At 43.3% G+C, this 24,505-nt stretch overlaps 1 protein-coding gene across 1 annotated transcript in view; it reads left to right on the plus strand.

Moving 5' to 3' along the window:
* Positions 1–5,888: 5,888 nt before the first annotated feature.
* Positions 5,889–24,505, plus strand: part of LOC130479427 (uncharacterized) — a 34,164-nt gene continuing 15,547 nt past the window's right edge. The window contains exons 1-4 of the mRNA XM_056851831.1: positions 5,889–6,558; positions 7,087–7,357; positions 8,524–8,671; positions 10,698–10,895. Coding sequence (XP_056707809.1) covers positions 5,889–6,558; positions 7,087–7,357; positions 8,524–8,671; positions 10,698–10,895 — 1,287 coding nt within the window. The remainder of the gene's footprint in view (positions 6,559–7,086; positions 7,358–8,523; positions 8,672–10,697; positions 10,896–24,505) is intronic.

The following is a 24,505-nucleotide window of genomic DNA, read 5'->3' on the forward strand; positions in this document are numbered from 1 at the left end:
TCCATTGTGAGAAGTGACCATTGATACCTTCTCTGTTTCCTATTTTTCAGCCAGCTCTCAAACCATAAGAGGACTTGTCCTCTTATCCCATGGCTATGAAGTTTGCTTAGCGATCTTTGGTGAGGGACTTTGTCAAAAGCCTTTCGGAAATCCAAATACTTAATGTCCACAGGCTCATTCCTGTCCACATGCTTATTGACACTTCCCAAACACTCTAAAAATTAATGAGGCAGAAACCTTTGCAGAAACCATGTTGGTTTTTGCTCAGCAGGGCTTGCCCTTCTATATGCTTGACAATTCTATCTTTAATAATGCTTTCCATTAATAATGCTTTCCATTCTGACACACTATCATGTCAGATGTTTTGAACTGGGTATAAGAAGGGACCCCACAAATGGCAAAGGGTAGCCTCTTCTCCAGAGGGGGTGACCCTGCTAGCAGCCCACATCTCCTCTGTGGCAACTTCTTTCGTCTGATTTGGGAGTGTGTGGGATTGCTTTAATTGCCTGTTGTTTACTGTTGAATAAATTCTACTTTGGATGGGAGCCTGTTTCTTTGAAATTCTGTTGAACACAGAGAGTGTGAAGAGTGCTTCCAACAGTGCCAATACTACACCTCTTGAGAAAGGGTCTGATCCCTTCCACAACAGGCTGCATCTGTGTAACTAACTCTTTACTGAGTATTTGCCAGAGGGCTCTAAAGCGCTATTTTGGTGCAGTGTTAACCTGTGGAATTACACTACCTGTGTTTCACGTGGCTGGGCCGTGCCATGTGTATCCAATCAAATAAATAAATAAATAAATAAATAAATAAGAGCTACATTCATTTCAACATTTGGGGGGGGGCATAGGGTTGCTGGGTTCCTCTTTGCCACCAGAGGGAGGTTTTTGGGTCAGAGCCTGAGGAGGGCAGAGTTTGGTGGGGGGGGACTTCAATGCCAAAGAGTACAATTGACAAAGTGGCCATTTTCTCCAAGGGAACTGATCTCTATTGGCTGGAGATCAGTTGTAATAGCAGGAGATCTCTAGCTTGTACCTGGAGGTTGGCAACCCTAGGGGGGGCGCCTCTCAGCATACTGCTCCCAAGGCAGTGAACATTAGCAGGTTAATCTACTGTTCTCAAAGAAGTAATGGATTGGGCTGCAAACATTTGCAAAATGGAATGAAGAAGGGTCATTTGGTGTTCAGGCCCTTTGGTTCTGGGAACCTCAGAGGCTAGAGCAGGATCTTCCATCAGGGAAAGGGTGACAGCTAAGCAGATGCGACACTGCTTGCTGTAGCCTTTCCCAAGTCAGGCACCTCACTAAAAATGTCACATTCCCTCCTGCAGCATGACTTGGGAAAGGCCCTACTCTTTAATAGCAGTAGTAGAAAAGGGCAAAAGTCCAATAGCACCTTAAAGACTAACAAAAATATTTTCTGGTAGGGTATCAGCTTTCTGGTAGGGTATGGTATCTGAAGAAGTGAGCTGTGGCTCACGAAAGCTCATACCCTACCAGAAAATATTTTTGTTAGTCTTTAAGGTGCTACTGGACTCTTGCCCTTTTCTACTACTGCAGACAGACTAACACGGCTACCCACTGGGAATTATCTTTAATAGCAATCACTCTACAAAAGCCAGTGTGGTGTGCTAGTTAGAGCTTCAGAGTAGGGCCTGAGAGACCCAGGTTTGAATCCCCATCTTGCTGTGGAAGCTCACTGGGTGATTTTGGGCCAGTCACATACTTTCAGCCTAACTTACCTCACCAGGTTGTTGTGAGGATAAGAAGGAGAGGAGAATAACGTAAGATGCTTCGTTACCCTCTGTGGGGAAAGGCAAGGTATAAATGAAGTAAATAATTAAGAAATACAGTTGAAGACGGGAGGCTGATAAAAGATAGGTTGGTGAATGGCTGAGAAAACAGACAATGAGGTAGGGAAAGGGGAGAGGATATGGGGGTTGGCAAGAGGAGGGAAAGAGGAAATAGTGTGGGGAGGAGGATACAGTCAGGTCTTCTCCCACAAGTCCTTGAGGGTTCCCTACATGCAAGGGGGCCTGGCCCAGTGGGTGGCACTGCACAACTGGGCCAGTTTTCCTAGGTAGAGGCTGCTGGAGGAGGCGAGAAGGAAAGTTTAAGACAGAATGGCAGATAAACGTAGGTTGGCTATTGGGTAGAAAGGAGCTATGGTTGCCAACTCTTATGTTCTTATTTAGCAATTACATTTACGCCTTTCGACTTTGGGGAAGGGCCGTGGCTCAGAGGTAGAGCATCTGCTTGGCATACAGAAAGTCCCAGGTTCAACCCCTAGCATCTCCAGTTGAAAGGACCAGGCAGTACGTGATGTGAAAGACCTCAGTCTGAGACCCTGGAGAACCGCTGCCAGTCAGAGTAGGCGATATTGACCTTGATGGACCGAGGGTCTGATTCAGTAGAAGGCAGCTTCATATGTTTAACATATGTGTTTAACATATGTGTTTAACTCCAGGTTAGGAAATTCCAGGAGATTTGGTCGTTGGAGTCTGGGGACGATGGGGTTTAAGGAGGGGAGGGATCTCAGAAGGGTATAATGTCATAGACTTCACCTTCCAAAGCAGCCATTTCTTCCAGGGGGACTACTAGGGTTGCCATCCTTTAAGTGGGAGCTAGAGATCACAGTGAATTATAACATGACAGAGATAAGTTCCCCTGGAGAAAATGGTTGCTTAGGATGGTGGACTCCATAGTATTATACTCTGTCGAAGTCACTTCCCTCCCTAAACCTCACCCTCCAAAGGCTCCACCCCCAAATCTCCAAGAAATTCCCCGGCTGGAGCTGGCAACCTAAGGGGGACTGATCTCTGTAGTTGGGAGATCTTTTGTGATTCAAGCAGCTCTCCAGGGCCCACCTGAAGGCTGGCAACCCTCGAAGGAGAGAACAAATGTGCAAACCTCAAAGGCAAATCTATTGCTTCACATTTTGGCCCAAGCATATATGTTTCTTTTGCTTAATGTTTAACAGTGTATATTGGACATGGATTAAGCTTGGTAGACAAGTTCCAGTCATCCTGTTGTTGATTCCCAGAAAAGATATTTAACCTCATGACTACTTACCATTGATAGATGCAGCCTCCGTTGTCAAAACCCCCAAAATGTAACTAGAAGTTTTAAGACAAAATGTTACTGTGAACTATTCCATGAAAAAAATATCACTGCTTAATTGAAGGAATTTTAAAACACACTTTCAACTTCTTTTTCCCTAGACCCCTTTCAATCCAGATTCAGGCCCGGGTTTGAGACAGAAACAACCTTAGTCACCCTGCCAGTGATCTTCACTGGGAGAATGACAGCGACAGTGCATCCCTGTTGATTCTCCTGGAATTGTTGGTGGCTTTTATGGTATCCTTCCAAAGAGGTTGACTGAGTCAGGAGTGGGGTACTGTGCTTTGATGATTCTGCTTCTAATTGGCTGAAGAACTCCAGATTGTAGTGTTGGGCGACTGCTACTTAGCCCTGGGGCATTTATGCTATGGGGTCGCTCGAGAATCCATCTTGTCCTCTATGCTATTTAACAACTATATGACAGCACCGGGAGACATCATCCAGGCTATTGCCACCAATATGTAACAATCAGCCCTATTTCTTCTTGACAACTGAATCACAGAGGGTTTAATCCCCTGATATTGCCCAGTTACCAATTAATATATTCTTCTGATGCCCTGCTCTCTGTGCCCTTACCTGTACAGGTGAGGTGGGTAGTGACCAGAGACAGGTTTTTTACAGTGGAGCTGCCCCACCCAGGAGACTACAGGAGCTGTTAAGGAGTAGGAGTAAGGTGCAGAGGAGAGAGAGAGCTCCCTGACCTGTGGCATTGCTATCCCTTTAAACACTTTGAACTTTAAAAATCCAGTGCAGTAGATCTTGTGTCTGAACTGGGAAGCAAGGCCTACCATCCATCCCTGCGTGCATGTGTGTAAAGTGCCATCAATTCACAGCTGACTTGTGGTGACCCAGTAGGGTTTACAAGGCAAGAGACTAACAGCAGTGGTGGGCCATTGCCTTCCTCTGCCATCCATCCCTACCCCCAGCTCTTTTCATGAGAGTTTTTAAAATCAAATTAGCAGTCTTCCATCTGTGTTGTTATGTGAAAAACTGGTCCACAGTCTCTCCCCACTGATCAGATCAAATGCAAGAAAGACTTTGATTCAACACATACTTGGCTTTCCAAGGATATGAAAATTGTTATCTATAGTACTAGCACCCTCCTGGAATCATGTTTTTCCTCCTTTCCTTGTTCTATCTCCAACATGCTAGCTGCTTCAGTTGGAAATCAAAAGTCAAGCTGGTTGAAGTAAAGGTGTGTGAGCCAAGGAACCTCTTAATGGTCTTGGACTGAATTGATTACTAAATAAGTGGCTATTTGAGTAAGACATCAGTTGACTGAGACCCAACAGTGTTATGGAACAAGAAGGGGATTTTGCCAATAATTGAGTGAGCAGTCTCCCAAATAAGAACATTAGAGTTATTTTGGACTTGATAAGAGAGGGTTTCAAATCAAGGGCAACACTGTTGATAACATACTTACCTCATGAACCTGGCTGGTGAGTAAACATAAAATAATCTGTATCATCATGAGTTGTTAAATCACTGGACAATGTTCAAGATTTGGTAGAACCATCTAGGATGTTCTACAAGGTATTAGTAATCCACCCCAGTTTGGAGGCATTTTTTTGGTGGTAGGATGTTGGTATGTGGTGGTAGGTACATGGTGTACATGCCCCTTAAGAGGGTATAAAATATAAGTCACATCAAAACCGGTGGTTGTATTTTTGTCTGCCAGCTGGGTTGCTCTCCAATATCATTTATTTTGAGAAGGTCAAAGTGTGTTCAGCCCCACTGAACAAACTGCAGAGACTAGCTAAATATCTAATTAATTATTATTTGATCTCTGTCCCTGATACATAATCAATATTTGCTCAGCTTAATGGTTAATAAGCAACACTGGTCATTTGATAAGCATCCTAGATAAATAACTGAGGAAGGAGTATCGAAGAACAGGCAGATGTGATACATTTCTTCAGAAGGCTGTGAGTATGATACACATTATTCTAAACTTTTTGATCAACCCATATTCATGTTCTCAGCAAAATACTTCATGTTTGTCCCTCTACTTTCATGATTAAAGCAAAATGACTAAAGCCATTTAAATATACAGCTTAATTTATTTTTTAGGCTGAATGAACTATTTTATTATGCATGGAACAAAGTTTTGGGACAGAGTGTCTCAGACCATGGTAGCATAGAAATCTCTCCCACCTTGAGTACAGAACTTTATTACCAAACTGTAGGCACTATGAAAGGGGGGACAATAAAGTACAGATGAGTCCAATACTAAAATTATTACAAAATTATCACAAATCCAAGGCAAATAATAGGGTTTCCTTCTGCTGCACAGCAAATCAAGACATTCTTATCCAAAACAGTTATTTATGTTTTCAAAGAAGACAGAATATTTCTTTAGTTGAATGTAGGGCTGACTGCCTAAAATTCCATTAAAGACAATAGCAGAATTAAATGGATTCTAAATTGTGTTCATCGGGCTTAAACCTCTGAAAGAAAAGTACATTGAAGCTACCTGAAGGCAAAAGGGAATGCTCTGCAAATTACCCTCAACGTTATTATAAAACACTTCTACTCTTTTTAATTATTAAAATATTGTGTAACATTCCTTTTTTTAAAAAAGAAAAAAAGTAAACTAACCATCTGGAGTAAATGGTAAAATATTCCAATTACAGATTTTAATACTTAGAATGTTTTGATAATTTTAAAAAATAAAACTATAAAAATCATTTGAGATATTTTCTAATATCAAATTTCTTTGCACTATACAGTTGACTGAAATTTATTCATGGCCCTGCCACCACAAGTTCCAATGATGTTCATCCTCTGCCTCTCCTTACTCTTAACTGGCCTTCAAGTCCATTGCCATCACGTTCCAGGACACCATGAGGAACAGGAGCACAGCGGAGATAAAAACCCACTTGAACATCAGCATCAGCCTCCGGCAGAAGGGCAGGGAACTGAAGCAACTGTCTATGACAAGATTGTTGTGGAAAATGCCGAATTTGCATTCAGATTGTACAAGCTCATTGCTTCAGACCCACATCCCCAAAACGTCTTCTTCTCTCCCCTGAGCATCTCCACAGCCTTTGCCATGCTTACCATGGGAGCTAAAGCGGAAACCCATCGCCAGATTTTCAATGGACTTGGTTTCAACCTGTCAGACACTGAAGAGAATGAGATCCATAGAGGATTTAACCTACTCATCCGCACGCTTAACCAACCCAATAATGTAACACAGACGAGTATTGGGAACGCTTTGTTCGTAGAAGAGTCATCACAATTGTTGCCTGAATTTCTGAACAATGTCAAAACCTTGTATAAAGCTGAAGCCATTTCAACTTGCTTCAAGAACTCTGCAGCAGCAAAAAACGAGATAAATGAGTATGTAAAGAACAAAACCAATGGGAAAATCACCCAAGTCATCCAGGGGCTAGATCCAAATACAGTAATGGTTCTTCTAAACTACATCTTCTTCAAAGGTAAATAATGGTAATTGGTAATAAATATTGGTGGCAGAATTTCAGCTTCATAGCCGAGAACAGTGGGGAGTTCTACGGCAAGACATTTTAGCTTGTATCCTACCACTTCCTTCTCCAGCCGTCCTCCAGCCTATAAACCCCTCCTCTGACAAAAAATGGCTGTTCCACTGGAAGATGAGCCATTTACCTCAGCGTAGGCTCCCTAGGCTATAGGAAGGCTTCAAACACCGCTGAGCGGAGTATAGCATGCAAATCTTTTCTTTTGGACAGAAAGTTGAGTTAATGTGTATATGCCCTCAAGCATCCCCCTGCTGTACCCACTATTTTTATTTTTTTGCCATCTCATGTTCTGTTTCCCAGCTAGCTTACATAATACCTTTACTTGGACATGAGACATTTAGAACTGAATTCCTGGGCTCTTGCGTTTAATGTTGCCATACAATTAAGCATACAGCTATTCTACAGTAATGTGCATGTGTGTGAATCAGCATTTACCCTACTCAGTGTACCTGTTCTTTTTCTCCTTAGCATCCTGGGAAATTCCTTTTAACCACGTATTGACCAGGGAAACAGATTTCTTTGTAGATGCCAAAACAACAGTGAAGGTGAACATGATGTATCAAAAAGGTTCTTATAATTTTCTCCGTGATGAAGACCTGTCTTCTTGGGTAGTCAAAGTGCCTTACAAGGGAGATTCCGCAGCATGGTTTATTCTGCCGGACCAAGGGAAACTGAAGGCTGTGGAGGATGCTTTGTCAGGAGCAGTTTTTAGAAAATGGAGTACATCTTTCCAATCTGGGTATGTTTTCATTTTGTGCTATTTTAACAAGGGGTGCTGAGTTAGAATGGAATAGAGTAGAATAGAATAGAAATTTTATCTATACCCCACCCTCCCCCTGCAGAATTGGGCTCACGGTGGCTAACACCATAAATATACAATAATACAAAAATTTAAAATACAGTTAAAACAACACTAAATCATTACATTTTCCTATTGATGACACTAACCTCAGACCCTGAGTCCCTCCATGCTAATAAAGTGAATCCATCCACTCCCACTGGTTCACTGTCATCAGGACTCAATGCCTTCCTCTAGTGTTAAGATTTCATGTTCCCTGGCATTCCCGTGGCTTAAAGTGGCAGCTGGTCCTTCCATTGGCTGATTTCCCACAGAGGCTTCTAAACATTTGAAGCCCTCTGTGTAAGTTGCTTTTAACTGGTTAGGTGCCATGGCAGTTTGGGTTTGTTTAATGACATTTACTTGCTTTGGTGTAATGGAGCCTGTCTGGTTATTCAGTCTGGGGCAATTGTAACTCCAGTGTCCTGTTTCTCCATGCTGATAACCCTTCCTCCCATTTTTTTTTTCCATTTTGGGGCAACTGAAACTCAGGAGTTCTGTTTCACCACACTGATAACGTTTCCTTCATGACCCCTCCTCTCTGCTCAGCCCCAATGTCTTCTCAGAGCTGGTTGGTCATCATAACTATCAGGCCCCATTTGCCCCCATCCATCCCAATATTATGTATTTTTTATAGTTTACTTGTTTCACTGATTTTGGTGCTGTATTTGTTTACTTACACTCTTTGTCTCAATGGATGTAATATAGAAGATTTAATCTTGCTTGACTTGTGGTGACTTGTAAAAAACAGTTCTTAAAAAGGAAGGGAGCAGTGAGATCCCACAAGGATCAGTACTGCTACACATCATTGTTCTTCAAATGAGTTTCTGATACCATAAAAAGACAGAAAATAAAGCAATAAGCCATCAAAGAAACCAGCATACACTGAGCACAAACAAGGCACCAGAACAAGAGTTCTAAGTTATGCCCTTTTTAATGGTATGCATCTCAGACAATTGACAATTTGATCCTGAACATCTGTTGTTGTTTTTCTGCTTCTCTCTCTCTCTCTCTCTCTCTCTCTCTCTCTCTTTCTCTCTCTCTCTCTCTCTTTTGCTATTAACTAGAAAAATAGAATTATTTTTGCCAAAATTTTCCATTTCTGGATCCTATGATGTCAAAGATCTGTTGCAGAGTCAGGGTGTGAATGATGTATTCAGTGACAATGCTGATCTCTCTGGGATTACCGGACAACACAATCTGAAGGTTTCCAAAGTAAGTATGTGAGTGGTTGGAAGCTAAGTTTGCCCTATCTTTTTCTTTTAAACAATTGTTTTTAATAGGTTTCATGGGGAATGGTCAGGGTTTTTTACTATAACACGTAACAAAATAACCTCTAAGCATCTGCTGGAAATAATTGAGTAAATAAAAGCAGTAAGATTAAATAAGGAAGGGATGAGGCCAGATTGAATCAGTGTGTTGTACTTGTGGTGACGAGACTCCATCAGGAACATCTGACATAAATTCACCACACTTGCTACAAGTAGCCCCATGCAGTCTAAGTACAATGCACCATTTCTCATTGTAGGATTTTTTTTTAATCCTAAGGAAAGGACTGAGGATTTACCCACCAGCTACCCATCACAAAAATCTGCTTATTATGCCCATTACATCACTGAAGTCCTGGGTGCACTTAGGTCAACTGTGGCAGTGATGATTTTTCTACCGAGGCTGTAGAATGAGGTAGCAGAGTCTTTGGCTGGCAGAATGGACAGTTGGTATTTTGTGTTGCAGGTGGCAGAACCTGTTGAATGCTCCCTTGAGAAAGATTCCCTGCAAGTAAAATAAACTAACACAGGAGGGAGATACCTGCTGAGCCAGCATCTTGCTGTATTTGTTTGTTACTTGCAGAGAAATTTTTGATTCAGAGAAATATTGAGGAACTGGTCTTCCATCAGCAATCTGAATTGCTACAGTCCATTCTACGTATGGCTAATACCACCTCACTTTGCTAGACAGAAAGACAGACAGACAGACAGACTCCACCCACATAGATAGGGTTGCCAGGTCCCCCTTCTCCACCAGTGGGATGTTCTTGGGGTGGAGCCTGAGGAGGGGGGTTTGAGGAGGGACTTCAATGCCATAGAATCCAATTGCCGAATCAGCCACTTTCTCCAGGTGAACTGATCTCCATTGGCTGGAGATCAGTTATAATAGCAGGAGATCTCCAGCTAGTACCTGGCGGTTGGAAACCCTACACATAGAACTCCCATGGGATATAAGGGACACCCATGGGAAGCTGCCATCACCCTAACATCTCAGTTGTAAATCATTCCCTTGTTTCCTCATCCCTGCCTTAAGGTTCCTTCCCAGCTGATTATCAGTCAGTAAGCTGCTAAAAGAGCTAATTCAATGCCAAACAGTGGACCAGAAGTAGGGTTGCCAGCTCCAGGTTGGGAAATTCCTGGAGATTTTGGAGGTGGAGCCTGAGGAGGGAAGGGCTTAGAGAGGGGAGGGACTTTAATACCTTAGAGTCCAATTGCCAGAGTGGCCACTTCATCCAAGGGAACTAATCTCTGTCGCCTGGAGATCAGTTGCAATAGCAGGAGATCTCCAACCACCGGCTGGAGGCTGGCAACCCTAACCCTCACTGGCCCCAGAGGCTCTGCACATGCCTGCCACAGCCTACTTCCTCCTCTCTCTTTCTGTGGCCAAAAGGGATGGGGGCTGGTACATGAGAATCAGGACTTGGGAGATTCCCAAGAAAAGGTGCTGGTACTCAGTACCAATGAATACCGTCCCAGAAAAAGCCCTGGCTTTTCAGTCTGCCTACAGGCGGCTTAGAACCCTTTTGGTTCTAAGCCAGACAGGTCAGTCCACTTTCCTTGGTATTTCCATGAGAGAGAGAGAGAGAGAGAGAGAGAGACAGACAGACAGACAGACCCTCACAGTTGTAGCAACAATGCAAGCTGTCACCAGGGCCATCCTCCATTTCCCAGAAAAAGGAGAAAATCATACCAAGGTCTATCTATATTGGTGTAGTGGTTAAGAGTGGTGGACTCTAAACTGGAGAAGTGGGTTTGATTCCCTCCTCCTCCAGATGAAGCCAGCTGGGTGACCTTGGGCTAGTCACAGTTCTCTCTGAACTGTCTCAGCCCTACCCACCTCATAAGGTGTCTGTTGTGGGGAGGGGAAGGTGATTGTAAGCTACTGTGAGACTCCTTAAAGGTTGAGAAGAGCGGGGTATAAAACCCAAATCTTCTTCTTTATATAAAACAAAATCTTCCTTTTTCCACTGCAGGCTGTTCACAAGGCTGTGCTGGATGTTCATGAGGGAGGCACTGAGGCAGCGGCAGTCACGGTTATAGAGGTTTCATTGACTTCTCTTCAACTGACTCCTCCTCCTCCTATCCTCAGATTCGACAAACCATTCATAATGGCCATTGCTAATAAGCAAATACGTCATTTTATCTTCATAGCAAAAGTTATGGACCCAACTGCAAAATAATTCATACTTGAAAACCCAGAAGCATACAGTGACATCGTTTCCTGGTGATTTTCCCTTCTTTGTTGTAAACAAAAACCAACCGTCCATTCCCCTGAGAGTCTTCCTGCATTTTCTACGCCGTTTTCTATTGTCCCAAGTACAGGTATTTTAGATGCCCTTTGCTTCTCTGTCTTTCTAAGATGCAGATCCCTGCCTGTCTCTATTAGAAACCAGTGTATTTTTTTTGCATCGGCTGGAGACAGCAGGAAAGGCCAGCTTACTGGCCCTGAAGGTCTGTTAGAAAAAACACAGTGGCCAACCTGGTGCCTCTTGGAAGCCCACAAACAAGATGACTGCAGCAGCATCCTGCCTGTGTTTCACAACACCTAATGGGAAGACGATTGGAGAAGGCACTGGCAAACCACCCCATAAACAAAAGTCTGCCTAGAAAACGTCGGGATGTGATATCACCCCATGGGTCAGGAATGACCCGGTGCTTGCACTGGGGACCTTTACCTTTTTTAATATAATAGGCATGCTCCTCCAATACTGCAGAGAATAGGCATGCATCATGACTAGTATTCATTTTGACTAGTCGCCATAGATAGCCCTCTCCTCCATGGACATGTCCACTCCCTTCTTAAAGCCTTCCAAGTTGATAGCCATCACCACATCCTGGGGCAGGGAGTGCCACAATTTGACTATGGCCATTTTTGCATGGTCAGTTTTGATGCTCGCTGAAAGCTCTTTTTTAAAATGCGACTTTAAAAATGACTTTTCATGGTCCCCATGCAAAAGGAGAAGTTCCACTCCCCCCGCTCGTCAGCTCCTTTGTTCCTGTTTGTATAAGCCATTAGCATAACTAACGCGCCTCTGTTGTTTTGCATTGTTCCTTGAGGGTGATTCTTTGAGGCAAACTCCAAAGGTCGCATTTAATGGGCTCTTTAGTTATGCAAAACAGGTATGCCCTGGCTTTGCAGTCACTTCTGGAATGACGATTCAGTGTGCAAAATTAAAAAAAATATGTGGGGCAATTCAGCCTGGAACACGCTGTTAATTACGATGCAAAAACGTCCTATGCATTGTGTGAAGAAATACTTCCTTTTATCTGTTTTGACTCTCTGACCCTCCAGCTTCAGCAGATGACCTCGCATTCTGGTATTATGAGAGAGGGAGAAAAGCTTCTCCCTGTCCACTCTCTCCACACCATGCATAATTTAATAGACTTCTATCATGTCCCCACTTAGCCACCTTCTTTCCAAGCTAAACAGCCCTAAGTGATTTAACTGCTCCTCATAGGGCAGTTGTTCTAGCCCCCTGATCATTTGGGTTGCTCTTTTCTGCACCTTCTTGAGCTCTGCAATATCCTGTTTTAGGTGTGGTGACCAGAACTGTACACAGTATTCCAAGTGTGGTCTCACCACAGATTTGTATAAGGGCAGGATTATAGCAGCAGTTTTATTCTCTATTCCTTGTCTAATTATGGCCAGCGTGGAATTTGCCTTTTTCACACCAGCCGCACACTGGGTTGACATCTTCATTGAGCTATCCACTATCACCCCAAGATCTCTTTCTTGTTCTGTGGCTGCCAAAACAGGTCCCATCAGTATATATGTGAACTTGGGATTTTTTGCCCCAATATGCATCACTTTACACTTACTCACATTGAATCACATATGTCATTTTAATGCCCATTCCTCCAGTTTGGAGAGATCTTTTTGGAGCTCTTCACAGTCTGTTTTTGCTTTAACCATCCTAAATAATTTGGTATCATCTGCAAACTTGGCCACCTCACTGTTCACCCCCAGCACCAGGTCATTGATGCACAGGTTGAATAGCACTGGTCCCAGCACAGATCCCTGAGGGACCCCACTGCTTACATCCCTCCATTGTGAGAAGTGACCATTGATTCCTACTCTCTGCTTCCTATTTTTCAGCCAGCTCTCAATCCATAAGAGGACTTGTCCTCTTATCCCATGACTATGAACTTTGCTTAGCAGTCTTTGGTGGGGGACTTTGTCAAAAGCCTTTTGGAAATCCAAATACACAGTGTCCACAGGCTCATTCCTGTCCACATGCTTATTGACACTTCCAAAAAACTCCAACAGGTTATTGAGACAGGACCTACCTTTGCAGAAGCCATGTTGGGTTTTGCTCAGCAGGGCTTGCCCTTCTATATACTCAGCAATTCTATCTTTAATAATGCTTCCCATTCTGACACACTATGGTGTCAGAGGCAGTTGTTTTGAACTGGGTATAAGAAGGGTGAATATAAGTTTGCCCACAAATGGCAAAGGGTAGCCTCTTCTCCAGAGGGGGTGACCCTGCTAGCAGCCCACATCTCCTCTGTGGCAACCAAGAGCTCTAGTGGGTAAATACCCTGCCTCCATGTGTGTCTCCTCTTCTTTAGTCTGATTTGGGGAGTCTGTGTGGGATTGCTTTAATTGCTTGTTATTTACTGTTGAATAAATTCTGCTTTGGCTGGGAGCTTGTTTCTTTGAAATTCTGTTGAACTCAGAGAGTATGAAGAGTGCTTCCAGTGCCAGCACTACACCTCCTGAGAAAGGGTCTGATCCTTCCACAACAGGCTGCATCTGTGTAACTAGCTCTTGAGAAAGTATTTCCCTAGAAGGGTCTAAAGTGCTATTTTGGTGCAGTGTTAACCTGTGGAATTATACTCTGTAAATCATCCCTGTGAGGTAGGACAGGACCCAAAAACACAATTCAAAATTTTATTTCTAACATATGTGTATTGCACTTATATTCATATCAGCCTACAACCTACAGTGTCATCAACTCATATTTTGAGATTGACTGCCATACCTTTAGGTATTAAATGAAGGGATGTATGAACCTGTATCCTATGAAATGTGGTGTTGGAGGAGAGTGTTATGGATACCGTGGGCTGCCAAAAAAAACCACAACAAATCAGTGGCTTATAGATCAAATCAAGCCTGAACTGACCCTAGAAGCTAAAATGACTAAACTGAGGCTATCGGACTTTGGTAACATTATGAGAAGACAAGAGTCACTGGAAAAGACTATCATGCTAGGACAAGTTGAAGGGAGCAGGAAAAGAGGGAGACCCAACAAGAAACGGATTGACTCTATAAAGGAAGGCATGGCCCTCTATTTGCAAGACCTGAGCAAGGATGTAAAGGATAGGACGTTTTGAAGGACACTGATTCATAGGGTCGCCATGGGATGGAAGCAACTTGATAGCATTTAACACACAACACACATGAACCTGTAAACTTTTCCATTCTTTTCAGGTTCTTTTAAAGCTCACTGTGCCTTGTTTCATCCCTCCTTGATGTATTTTTTTCAAAAATATAATCTGGATGATTCTTTTACATTAACTTGATGTCGGTTCTGGGCTTTCTTAATGAATTATAAAGTGTTAACATCAACTGAATGCCTTCTTGTTGTCCCTGCCAGGATGTGAACTGGCTAGTATTATCATCTATTGTTTAGGTGTCCCTTTTTACTGCTAGCTAGACCTTCGCTTGCTATGGTATACTTTCTGTCTTCTCTGCCCCCTTTGCAATGCCAATAGAAATTGCTTCCGCCATGCCAAATAAGCCTCCCCTTCCCAACCAGAACAAAGACTTCTCTTTCTTTGTCAGGGGAATGAACTCCCCAATGGAATTGCTATATGTGGAGTTACTTGGCCTTAAGGGTAACTACAAAATGGGCATATACTACCACCCTCCTGCTCAAACTCTTGAGGCTGATCTAGAGATGGAGAAAGAAATAATGGTGGTGGCTAAAGCTGAGTTACAATGCTGGGTGACTTCAACAACCCTCACATTGACTGGGCAAATGGTTGCTCGAGTCATGCTGTAGAAATGAGGTACCTAGACAACATAAATGACTGTGCACTGGAACAGCTGGTCACAGAGCTGATCGGGGTAGTGATCTTGGACTTGATTTTGAAGGGGGCTCAAGATCTTTTTGCTCTTGATCTGATGAATATGTTATTGCACCATGTGGGAACAGTGACCTCAATGTTGCTAAGGTCAGCATTCATGTCACTGAAAAGTAGGGTTGCCACCGGCAGGAGGTTTTTGAGGTTGAGACTGGGGAGAGCGGGGTTTGGGGAGGGACTTCAATGCCATAGAGTCCAATTGCCAACGTGGCTGCTGGAGGAGGTGAGAAGGAAAGTTTAAGACAGAATGACAGATAAAAGTAAGTTGGCTGATGGGTGGAAAGGAGATATGGTTGCAAACTCCAGGTTCGGAAATTCCAGGAGATTTGGTGGGTGGGGTCTGGGGAGGATGGGGTTTAAGGATGGGAGGGACCTCAGAGGGGTATAATGCCATAGACTCCACCTTCCAAAGCAGCCATTTCTTCCAGGGTGACTGGGGTTGCCAACCTTTAAGTGGGGGGCTGGAGATCACAGTGAATTATAACTGTTCTCCAGATGACAGAGATCAGTTCCCCTGGAGAAAATGGTTGTGTTAGAGGGTGGACTCCATAGCATTATACCCTGATGAAGTGGATGGGAAGAAGAAGAGGCAGGAAAAGGGGAGAGGCTATGAGGGCTTTCAGGCCAGGGAAAAAGGAGATAGTAAAGGAGAGGGAAATTCACCCCTCAAGTCCTTCCAGGTTCCCACTTGTCAATATATCACACACCTCAACATGGTCAAATCTGTGGATACTTAAGTCTGGAAACTGGAGCCATGAACAGACAATAGAGATCATTCTGCAAACCAGGGGACACCCCCAGATTTGCAGAAATACCTGGAATCTTTTTAAAAAAAAACTATAGTAGGGGTTAGAAACCCCCTGTACAAGAAGAGGTGCCTGTAGCTTTAAGAAATGAATGTTCTCAGTGGCCTTTGCTAGGCAACCACAACAGTGCTGCCAGCCTTCAAATGTTGTTTTCTGTCAGTTAAAGGTGGGAGGCAGGACTCTTTCCAGGGCTGGTTTGTTTATTTTTTGCCTTTGTGGGAGGACTCACTGGGGCCAGGCCCAGCAGCAGCTACCAGGTGACATGTCACCCCCCAACTTGCATGACTCACCAAGCCCGACTGCTTGCTACTGTTCAACAACCACCAGCCCACAAAAACCAGTGTGGTGCTGTAGTGAGAATTTCAGACGAAGATCTGGGAGACCCAGGTTCAAATCCCCAATCTGCCATAGAAACTCAATGGGTGACTTTGAGCCAGTCACACACACTCAGCCCCCTCTACCTCACACCAGTGTTTCAAGGATAAGATGGAGGAGAGGAGAATGTTGTCAGCTGCTTGGGTCCCCATTGTGGAGAAAGGCAGAGTGCAAAAGACGTAAATAAATAATACATAAAGCTGAACATGGGGGGCGCAGATAAAGAGGTTGGTGAGTGGGAAGGAGGAAAGGCACAGGAAAGGCGGTACAGGATATGGGGGACTGGCTACAGGAAGGAAATAAGAAATTGTTTGGGGAGAGGGATACAGGCAACAGTGAAGTTTTCCCTACAAATCTTTCCAGGTCCCCCCACATGGTCAGACTTTTTGTGGGGACAGAGTGCCAGGGGGGGGAAAGTTGTAGGGGACAGATAAAGGTAGGTTGGAGGACGAGTGAGAAGCAGAGAAAGAAGCAGGAAAAGGGGAGAAGCTATGGAAGCTTCCATGAAAGGGAAAGAGAAAATAGTGGGGGAGTGAGATGCCTTCTCTTGTGGGCCCCCTACTTGTCAGCCCTATTTTCTTTACCTCGGCCCCCACAGCCACCATTTCTCACCCATGCTACCAGAGGGCTTTTCCCGACTTTGAAAAACATATCAGTATAGCATTGTAACGTATCCATCATTTCCTCTGAATTCCCAACTTCCATTGTTGTTTTTTCAAAGCAAAACTCTAGCCCTTTCAGTTGCAGAGATATAAGGGGTATATATAGTGATAAATGCACCTTTCTCTGTATATCTTGATAACAAAAAGGGCCAGAGAGATTTGTTTTAAAAATTAAAGCTGGAAATTCATATCTCGACAGCAAAAGGGGCTGGAAAGTTTTGTTTTAAAAAATGAAAGCTGCAAATTCAGAGGAATTTTTGGATATATTGTTATATTTTATAGGGCTATACCATATGCCAATTTTTAGAAGCCTAAAGCCATATAATGGCTGGGTGGGTGGCAGCCATGGAAGGCTTAGGCAAAGAAAGCATGGCAGAAAACTGCTAGAGCGGCAATGAAAATGACACTGAAAATCATCAGCGTGTGGAAGCAGCTACTGTTAGAAATATTTGAATAACATCTACCCTCTTAGTCAAAAAGGGCAAGAGTCCAGTAGCACCTTAAAGACTAACAAAAATATTTTCTGGTAGGGTATGAGCTTTCGTGAGCCACAGCTCACTTCTTCAGATACAGCTAGAATGTGAATCCATCGGTCTTTAAGTAGAGGAACAGTATGTAAATGTGAATAGCAGGCTTGACTGGATTAGGTGTGATATGCAGAAGAGTCTGTGATGTCCAGGGGAGAGATGGGTGTGGAGAAATCAGCATTGGTAATGGGCCATGAATGCAAGGTCTTTATTCAGCCCAGGTAAATGCATTGACTTTACCTGGGCTGAATAAAGACCTTGCATTCATGGCCCATTACCAATGCTGATTTCTCCACCCCCATCTCTCCCCTGGACATCACAGACTCTTCTGCATATCACACCTAATCCAATCAAGCCTGCTATTCTCATTTACATACTGTTCCTCTACTTAAAGACCGATGGATTCACATTCTAGCTGTATCTGAAGAAGTGAGCTGTGGCTCACGAAAGCTCATACCCTACCAGAAAATATTTTTGTTAGTCTTTAAGGTGCTACTGGACTCTTGCCTTTTTTGACTACTGCAAACAGACTAACACGGCTACCCACTGTGAATTATCTACCCTCTTGTGAGTGAAGTCTATTAGAATTAGACTGGCCTTCTCTAGTAGAAGGGAACTTTGCCCTCTTGTATGTAACAGCCCTTCAGATACTTGAACAGTGTGATTATGACTCTCCTGCCCCATTTTTCATACTAAACATATACCCAGTTCTTTCAGTCTTTCGTTGTGAAACATTTCTGGCTTTAATTATAAGATGCTTGAGTGGAAAACAAAAGATTCTTCACCACCCATGGCTAGAAAGAGAAGAGGGAACAATATTATTCTAAGTATGGCATTAAAATTAGCAAATTGTACATAGTATGTTAGCCAGATCTTGCTTCGTTTGGTCGATATGTTTCCATTCTTAATCTCCTCAAAGTTTTGAAATATTGATAAAATGTCTTAAGATAAAGCAACACCTCCACCCTGTGGCCATTATAAAAATCAAAGGAAATGCTAGCAAGTCACCTCTGTGGTAAGTGCTATCAAGTCACTTCCAATTTATGGTGACTCTATGAATTAACGTCCTCCAAAACATCCTATTGTTAACAGCCTTGCTAAGGTCCTGCAAATGTAGGGTCAATCCATCTCCTGTTGGCTTTTCCTAGGGCTGCCAACCTCCAGGTGGTCAATCAAAATAACAGCACACGATTGATTTTTTTTTTTTAATCAAAAGAGAACCCAAAGGATGCTGGATCTGCCGAACTGTTCCTTTTTCTTCTCAGATGATACTTCCTGGCCTTGCAATGATGTTCAAAAGTGTGAAACCAGGAGTGCCACAGCCTCCTGTGTGTCCAGCAATCTCATGCCTGCCATCCCTTGGGAAAGGGACCGGAGTAGGCTTGCCAACCCCCAGGTACTAGCTGGAGATCTCCTGCTATTACAACTGATCTCCAGCCGAGAGAGATTAGTTCACCTGGAGAAAATGGCCACTTTGGCCATTGGACTCTATGGTGTTGAAGTCCCTCCCCTCCCCAAACCCCGCCCTCAGGCTCCGCCCCAAAAACCTACCGCCTGTGGCGAAGAGGGATTTGGCAACCCTAGATGGGAGCCTATTTTAATTGGCACAGCATTGGTACACATGAAACCTTTCCTATGGAAAAAAAAGCATGTCCTAAACAATGTTCCAATTTCCAGGGATGGTGTTACTTCAATGGCAAGTGCATAATGGACATATCAGCTAGAAAATTATCAGTCTTCCCAGGTTGGCTTCCTGCCATCGACACCTACCGCAACTATACATATGTTGCCTAGACTGTCAGTTTTTTCTTATGCTGGCATCCATATGTTTGAGAAGCATTATGCAAGTATAGCTACCGTCAAATTTTACACTCTGTATAACACACATACACATGTAATCTAAGTGTTTTGTACGTTTGGGACTTGGCCACTATAATGATGAGAGAAAAATAGGCTTTAAATGCAGCATAATAAATGAACTTCCTTGTGTGTTCAGGTCTTTGGTGAAAACTTTGCTCCTAGTTCTCCCACTTTCTGAAATTGGATTACTCATTAAGAACAAGATTGTAGTTCCTTGCATGTCAAATAGGGTTGCCAACCTCCAGATAGTAGCTGGAGATCTCCTGCTATTACAACTGATCTCCAGCCAATAGAGATCAGTTCACCTGGAGAAAATGGCCACTTTGGCAATTGGACTCTATGGCATTGAAGTTCCTCTCCTCTCCTAATCCTCCTTAGGCTCTGCCCCAAAAATCTCCAGGTATTACCCAACTCAGAGCTGGCAACCCTAATGTCAAATCCTTTCCCTAGAGAGGGCCTTCTAACTCACTTTCTCTCTGGGTTCAGGAGAGTAGTAAAAAAACGTTAAATAAAAAAACCTTCTAAAGTATATATGAGATGAATGTTAAGGCTGCTCTTTCTATCTACATTATAATGTATTTGGCTGTGATTTTTGTTTTAAAAATTTCCTTGAGATGGTACTACCTCTTAATAAACCTTGCTGAACCCTGGATGGAAAGGGGGCCAATTTTTGCCAATTCCCTCTTCCCAGAAAGACCTCCTATTCCTGCTTTATACTTGTCCTGGGGTCTCTAGGAGCAGCGGGGGCATTTGGGGCTGTAGCTGGAGGGGGAGGAAAGAAAAGCACACTCGGCTGCCATAAACCCTTCAATGGATGGTAACTTGTACATTTTCTGCCAAATGCCGCACTGCCTATTTCAAATAGGTGAGTACTTTTAAAAAATCATTCTTGTTTTTTTGTGTTTTGTTTTTTTGCTGTTCAGTCACAGCTGACTTACGGTGACCTTTTAGGGTTTTCAAAGCAAAAGACATTCAGATGCAGCTTGCCATTGTCTGCCTCTGTGGAACATTTCTGGACTCCCATCTAAATACTAACCAGGGTCAACCCTGCTTAGCTTCTGAAATCTGGTGAGTCTGGCTAGCCTAGGCTATCCAGGTCAAGGCATTCCACCTCCTTGCTTCTTCCACATCTTTTCCCATCCACAGTAAACACATTTCTCTATCAAATTTCTTCTTTGCATTTCCTCTCTGCACCAGATCTTCTTCACAGCCGCCCCCTCTAACTCCCACATGGCAACAATTCTCTTCCCAGTACACAGCCATTTGTACAGAAGGTGGCCGCCGTTGGCTCTGCTGTTGCATCACCCACTCACTAGTCAACATATTGCTGCATGTGTTATCCCCACAGGTTTGTTCAGGAAGCGGTGCCGATCCCACAAAGACAAAGGCCTGCTCCCCACCATTTAAACTACAGCATGAAATCTACACCAGAGTAGTCAGTAACAAGTGATGAAAAACGTCTTGGTGTGATGGACAGAACTCTTGTTTCAGAATTTAGTATACACAAGGACTAGGGCTGATGGAATTGTACAGAAGGGCTCTCTTCCAAAGGGAGAAGAGCTGTGGTTTATGGCACTGTTTATTGTATGCATTAAAGGTAAAGGTCCCCTGTGCAAGCACCGGGTCATTCCTGACTCATGGGGTGATGTCACATCCCGATGTTTCCTTGGCAGACCTTGTTTATGGGGTGGTTTGCCAGTGCCTTCCCCAGTCATCTTCCCTTTACTCCCAGCAAGCTGGGTCCTCATTTTACTGACCTCGGAAGGATGGAAGGCTGAGTCAACCTTGAGTCGGCCACCTGAAACCAACTTCCGTTGGGATCGAACTCAGGTCGTGAGCAGAATTTTTGACTGCAGTACTGCAGCTTAACACTCTGCGCCACGGGGCTCCTTATTGTATGCATTACCTTGTTCTTATTAGATTGTTTTCTAAATTCTGTCATCCAGTTTTTAAATTGTTTGTGTCTTATACTTTAATTGCTAGGGTTGCCAGCTCCGGGTTGGGAATTACCTGGAGATTTTGGAGGTGGAGCCTGAGAAAGGCAGGGTTTGGAGAAGGGAGGGAGTTCGATGCCATAGAGTCCAATGGCCAAAGTGGCCATTTTCTCCAGGGGAACTGATCTCAATCACCTGGAGATCAGTGGTAATAGTGGGAGATCTCCAGCCATCACCTGGAGGTTAAACAAAATAACAAGCAAGCACTGATGGCTGAAACACAAATATATTATTAAAGTATAAACAATTCCAATCCAGTTAACATTCACTAGATTTGGTTATTATTACTGTATAAGTCCCGAAATGTTCAATCAATGTGATTGCAGCATTGATGTTGGAGCCAAAAAGCCGAAAAGGAATTGTGCCCCCATGCATGTAAATTTCAAGGGCAAAAGAAGCCTTGAGCCCAGGCTCAAGCTGACAAGCATGGGGACGTTTCTCAAAGCGCCCAGCACCCAATATTTCACAAACTGGTTTTCCTCTTCTATTGAGGTTAAATAAATAACCCAAGATAGGATTCCGGTATGAGTTCCTATTTCGCCGAAGCTTTGTCCGTCGGGATTTTTTTTCCAAAAGGCGAGAGGTGGATATCTATCTCTAAATGCCAACAAGAGTTGTAACTCAACATTCATTTGGAAAGCTTGTAATCCAGCAAATCTCTGGCTATTTAGATAGGGTTGCCAGCCTCCAGGTACTAGACCAGAAAATACAACACCAATGTTGTAACAATGTTAAATAAATGAGAGATACAGCACAGGGCTCATATGCGTGAAATAAAGTTCAAAAAATTCAAATATGTGATCACAATCACTATATTGTAAATACACATCATGAAAATAGTATTAAAATTTACAATTTTACAATGATCTATACATCCTCATAGAGTAAACCAAAGGGACTGTGTGAATCTTAATCCCAAAGTGTGGTGAGAGTTAGGGTTGCCAACCTCCAGGTACTAGCTGGAGATCTCCTGCTATTACAACTGATCCCGAGCCGGTAAAGATCAGTTCACCTGGAGAAATTGGCCGCTTTGGCCATTGGACTCTATGGCATTGAAGTCCCTCCCCTCCCCTCCCCTAACCTCGCCCTTCTCAGGTTCTGCCCCAAACATCTCCAGGTATTTCCCAACCTGGCGCTAGCAACCCTATACGTAGATCCGTCTCTTATATTACCTTTTCCAGTTGGAGAGTCGGGGGAGGTTTCAAATCGATAAAGGGCCGCACCCTTGTGGCTTGCCAAGCATTTATAACAGAATGCATACTAATGGGCTACATATGATGAATTAACAAAACTGTAATACAACTGTTAAAAAAACAATGCTGTTGAGTAAGCATTGTAATACAGGGGAGGGGGGCAGGATTTGGCTTCCCACATCCACATGCTTTGTTTTCTTTTGGATCTGCGCTCCCTCATTTATTTATTTATTAAAACAGTTCTATCCCACCTTTCCTTGTGGTTCAAGGTAGTTTACAATAATAGTTAAAAAAATACAGTTAAAACCAAAAATAAAACAGCAAACCCTAAATCTCCACCCCGCCTTCCTCCTTAAAAGATGCCTGCCAGTCAAACCCTCTCAAAAGCCCTGGCAAACAGGAGGGCCTGGCAACACCTCCTGAAGATCTCCAAGGAGGGGGGGCTCACCTCTTGAAGGAGCCCATTCTATCAAGGTGGAGCCATGATGGGAAAGGCCCAGGCTCTGGTCAATGGCTGAGGGGCCACCCTGAGAGGTGGGATAGCCAGCAGATAGCTGCCTGACAACTGAAGTTGGTACACAGTCAGAGACTAGGGTTGCCAGGTCCCTCTTGGCCACTGGCAGGAGGTTTTTGGGGCACAGCCTGAGGAGGGCAGGGTTTAGGGTCAGGAGGGACTTCAATGCCGTAGAGCTCAATTGTCATTTTCTCCAGGTGAACTAATCTCTATCGGCTGGAGATCAGTAGTAATAGCAGGAGATCTCCAGCTATTACCTGGAGGTTCCAACAAAAATAAGCATCTCTGTGCTGTTACCATAGATTAGGAAATTAGTACAAGAATATGCTGGGATATCTGCAAAAACAGTTTGTATTGGAAAACCAACAACAGCAAAGTGCTATATACAGAAGTGACAATTCCCATCAGTGACTCACATTTCACCATAAATGTATGTATTTGTTACTCACATTTCACCATAAATGTATGTATTCACTTCAATGAAAATCAACAAGTTCCTCATATGGATACATGGTCTTGCCGTATCTCCACGGGACTTGAATTTAGATAACGACCTTTCATGTTTCGTTTGAATTGGGTATCAGCCCCTTTAACAGATGGCATCATCTGTCACACCGGCTTGAAATTAACTTTGCCTCGCAGCAGAAGCTACAGCTGCTACACTTTGTATCCCTTGAGGAACCTGTTACAGCCTTTTGCAAGAAGCTGTGTATCTAGTCTGCTTTTAAAATTCTTGAGACTACTGTACTACAGATTTTTATAAAACTTGAATACGGCAAGACCATGTATCCATATGAGGAACTTGTTGATTTTCATTGAAGTGAATACATACATTTATGGTGAAATGTGAGTAACAATTTTTTTTTTTGTAATACGATGTATACTAGTAGTAATTGATTATTGTATGGATAGTTTAGAACATTGTGTATTGTGTACTTTTGTGTAGATGTGGGACTGAAGAAGACTCCGAAACCATCGTATCCCAGCATTCCACCTTGCTCTTCAGTAACATGAACATCCATTGGACATCTACCTGCGTTTAGGATACGAAAAGTATATGCCTAGGTTGCTGTATATGCTTACGGCAATTTATGTACATAGCACTTCACTGATGGGAATTGTCACTTCTGTATATAGCACTTTGCTGTTGTTGGTTTTCCAATACAAACTGTTTTTGCAGATATCCCAGCATATTCTTGTACTAATTACCTGGAGGTTGGCAACCCTATCAGGGACATATGGAAGGAGACGGACGGTCCTTCAAAACTTAGGAAAATAATGACATGTTTATTCTCACACCAATTCACATCCAGCCACCAGGTCTGCTGCACCAAGAATTTCCATTGCCTATAAGAACTAAAGGAAGGCTATTTTTCTCCTCTCTCGAAATTAAGAAGGAAGGATCTTTTGGGTGAGGCGTACGCCTCAGAATTTCATCCCAATCAGACAGGCCATGAACAGCAAAATATGAGTCCATTAAAAACGTGTTTTCCCAAATTAATCCAATTGAAAATGACTATCATTTTCTGAAACAAATTCTGATACTATAGAACAGGGGTGGGGAACCTTTTTTCTGCCAAGGGCCATTTGGATATTTATAACATCATTAGCGGGCCATACAAAATTATCAACTTAAAAATTAGCCTGCTATATTTGGTCAAACATTTAGCCAAGAGGCACGACCGGAGACAGCTCCGAGTGTCTGCCACGTAGAGCGACTCGCTTTTGAGCTCTGCTGTCCCCAGCTGGGCCCAAGAGATTCA

The sequence above is a fragment of the Euleptes europaea genome, chromosome 6 (genome assembly GCF_029931775.1).
Source record: "Euleptes europaea isolate rEulEur1 chromosome 6, rEulEur1.hap1, whole genome shotgun sequence".
Taxonomy (NCBI): domain Eukaryota; kingdom Metazoa; phylum Chordata; class Lepidosauria; order Squamata; family Sphaerodactylidae; genus Euleptes; species Euleptes europaea.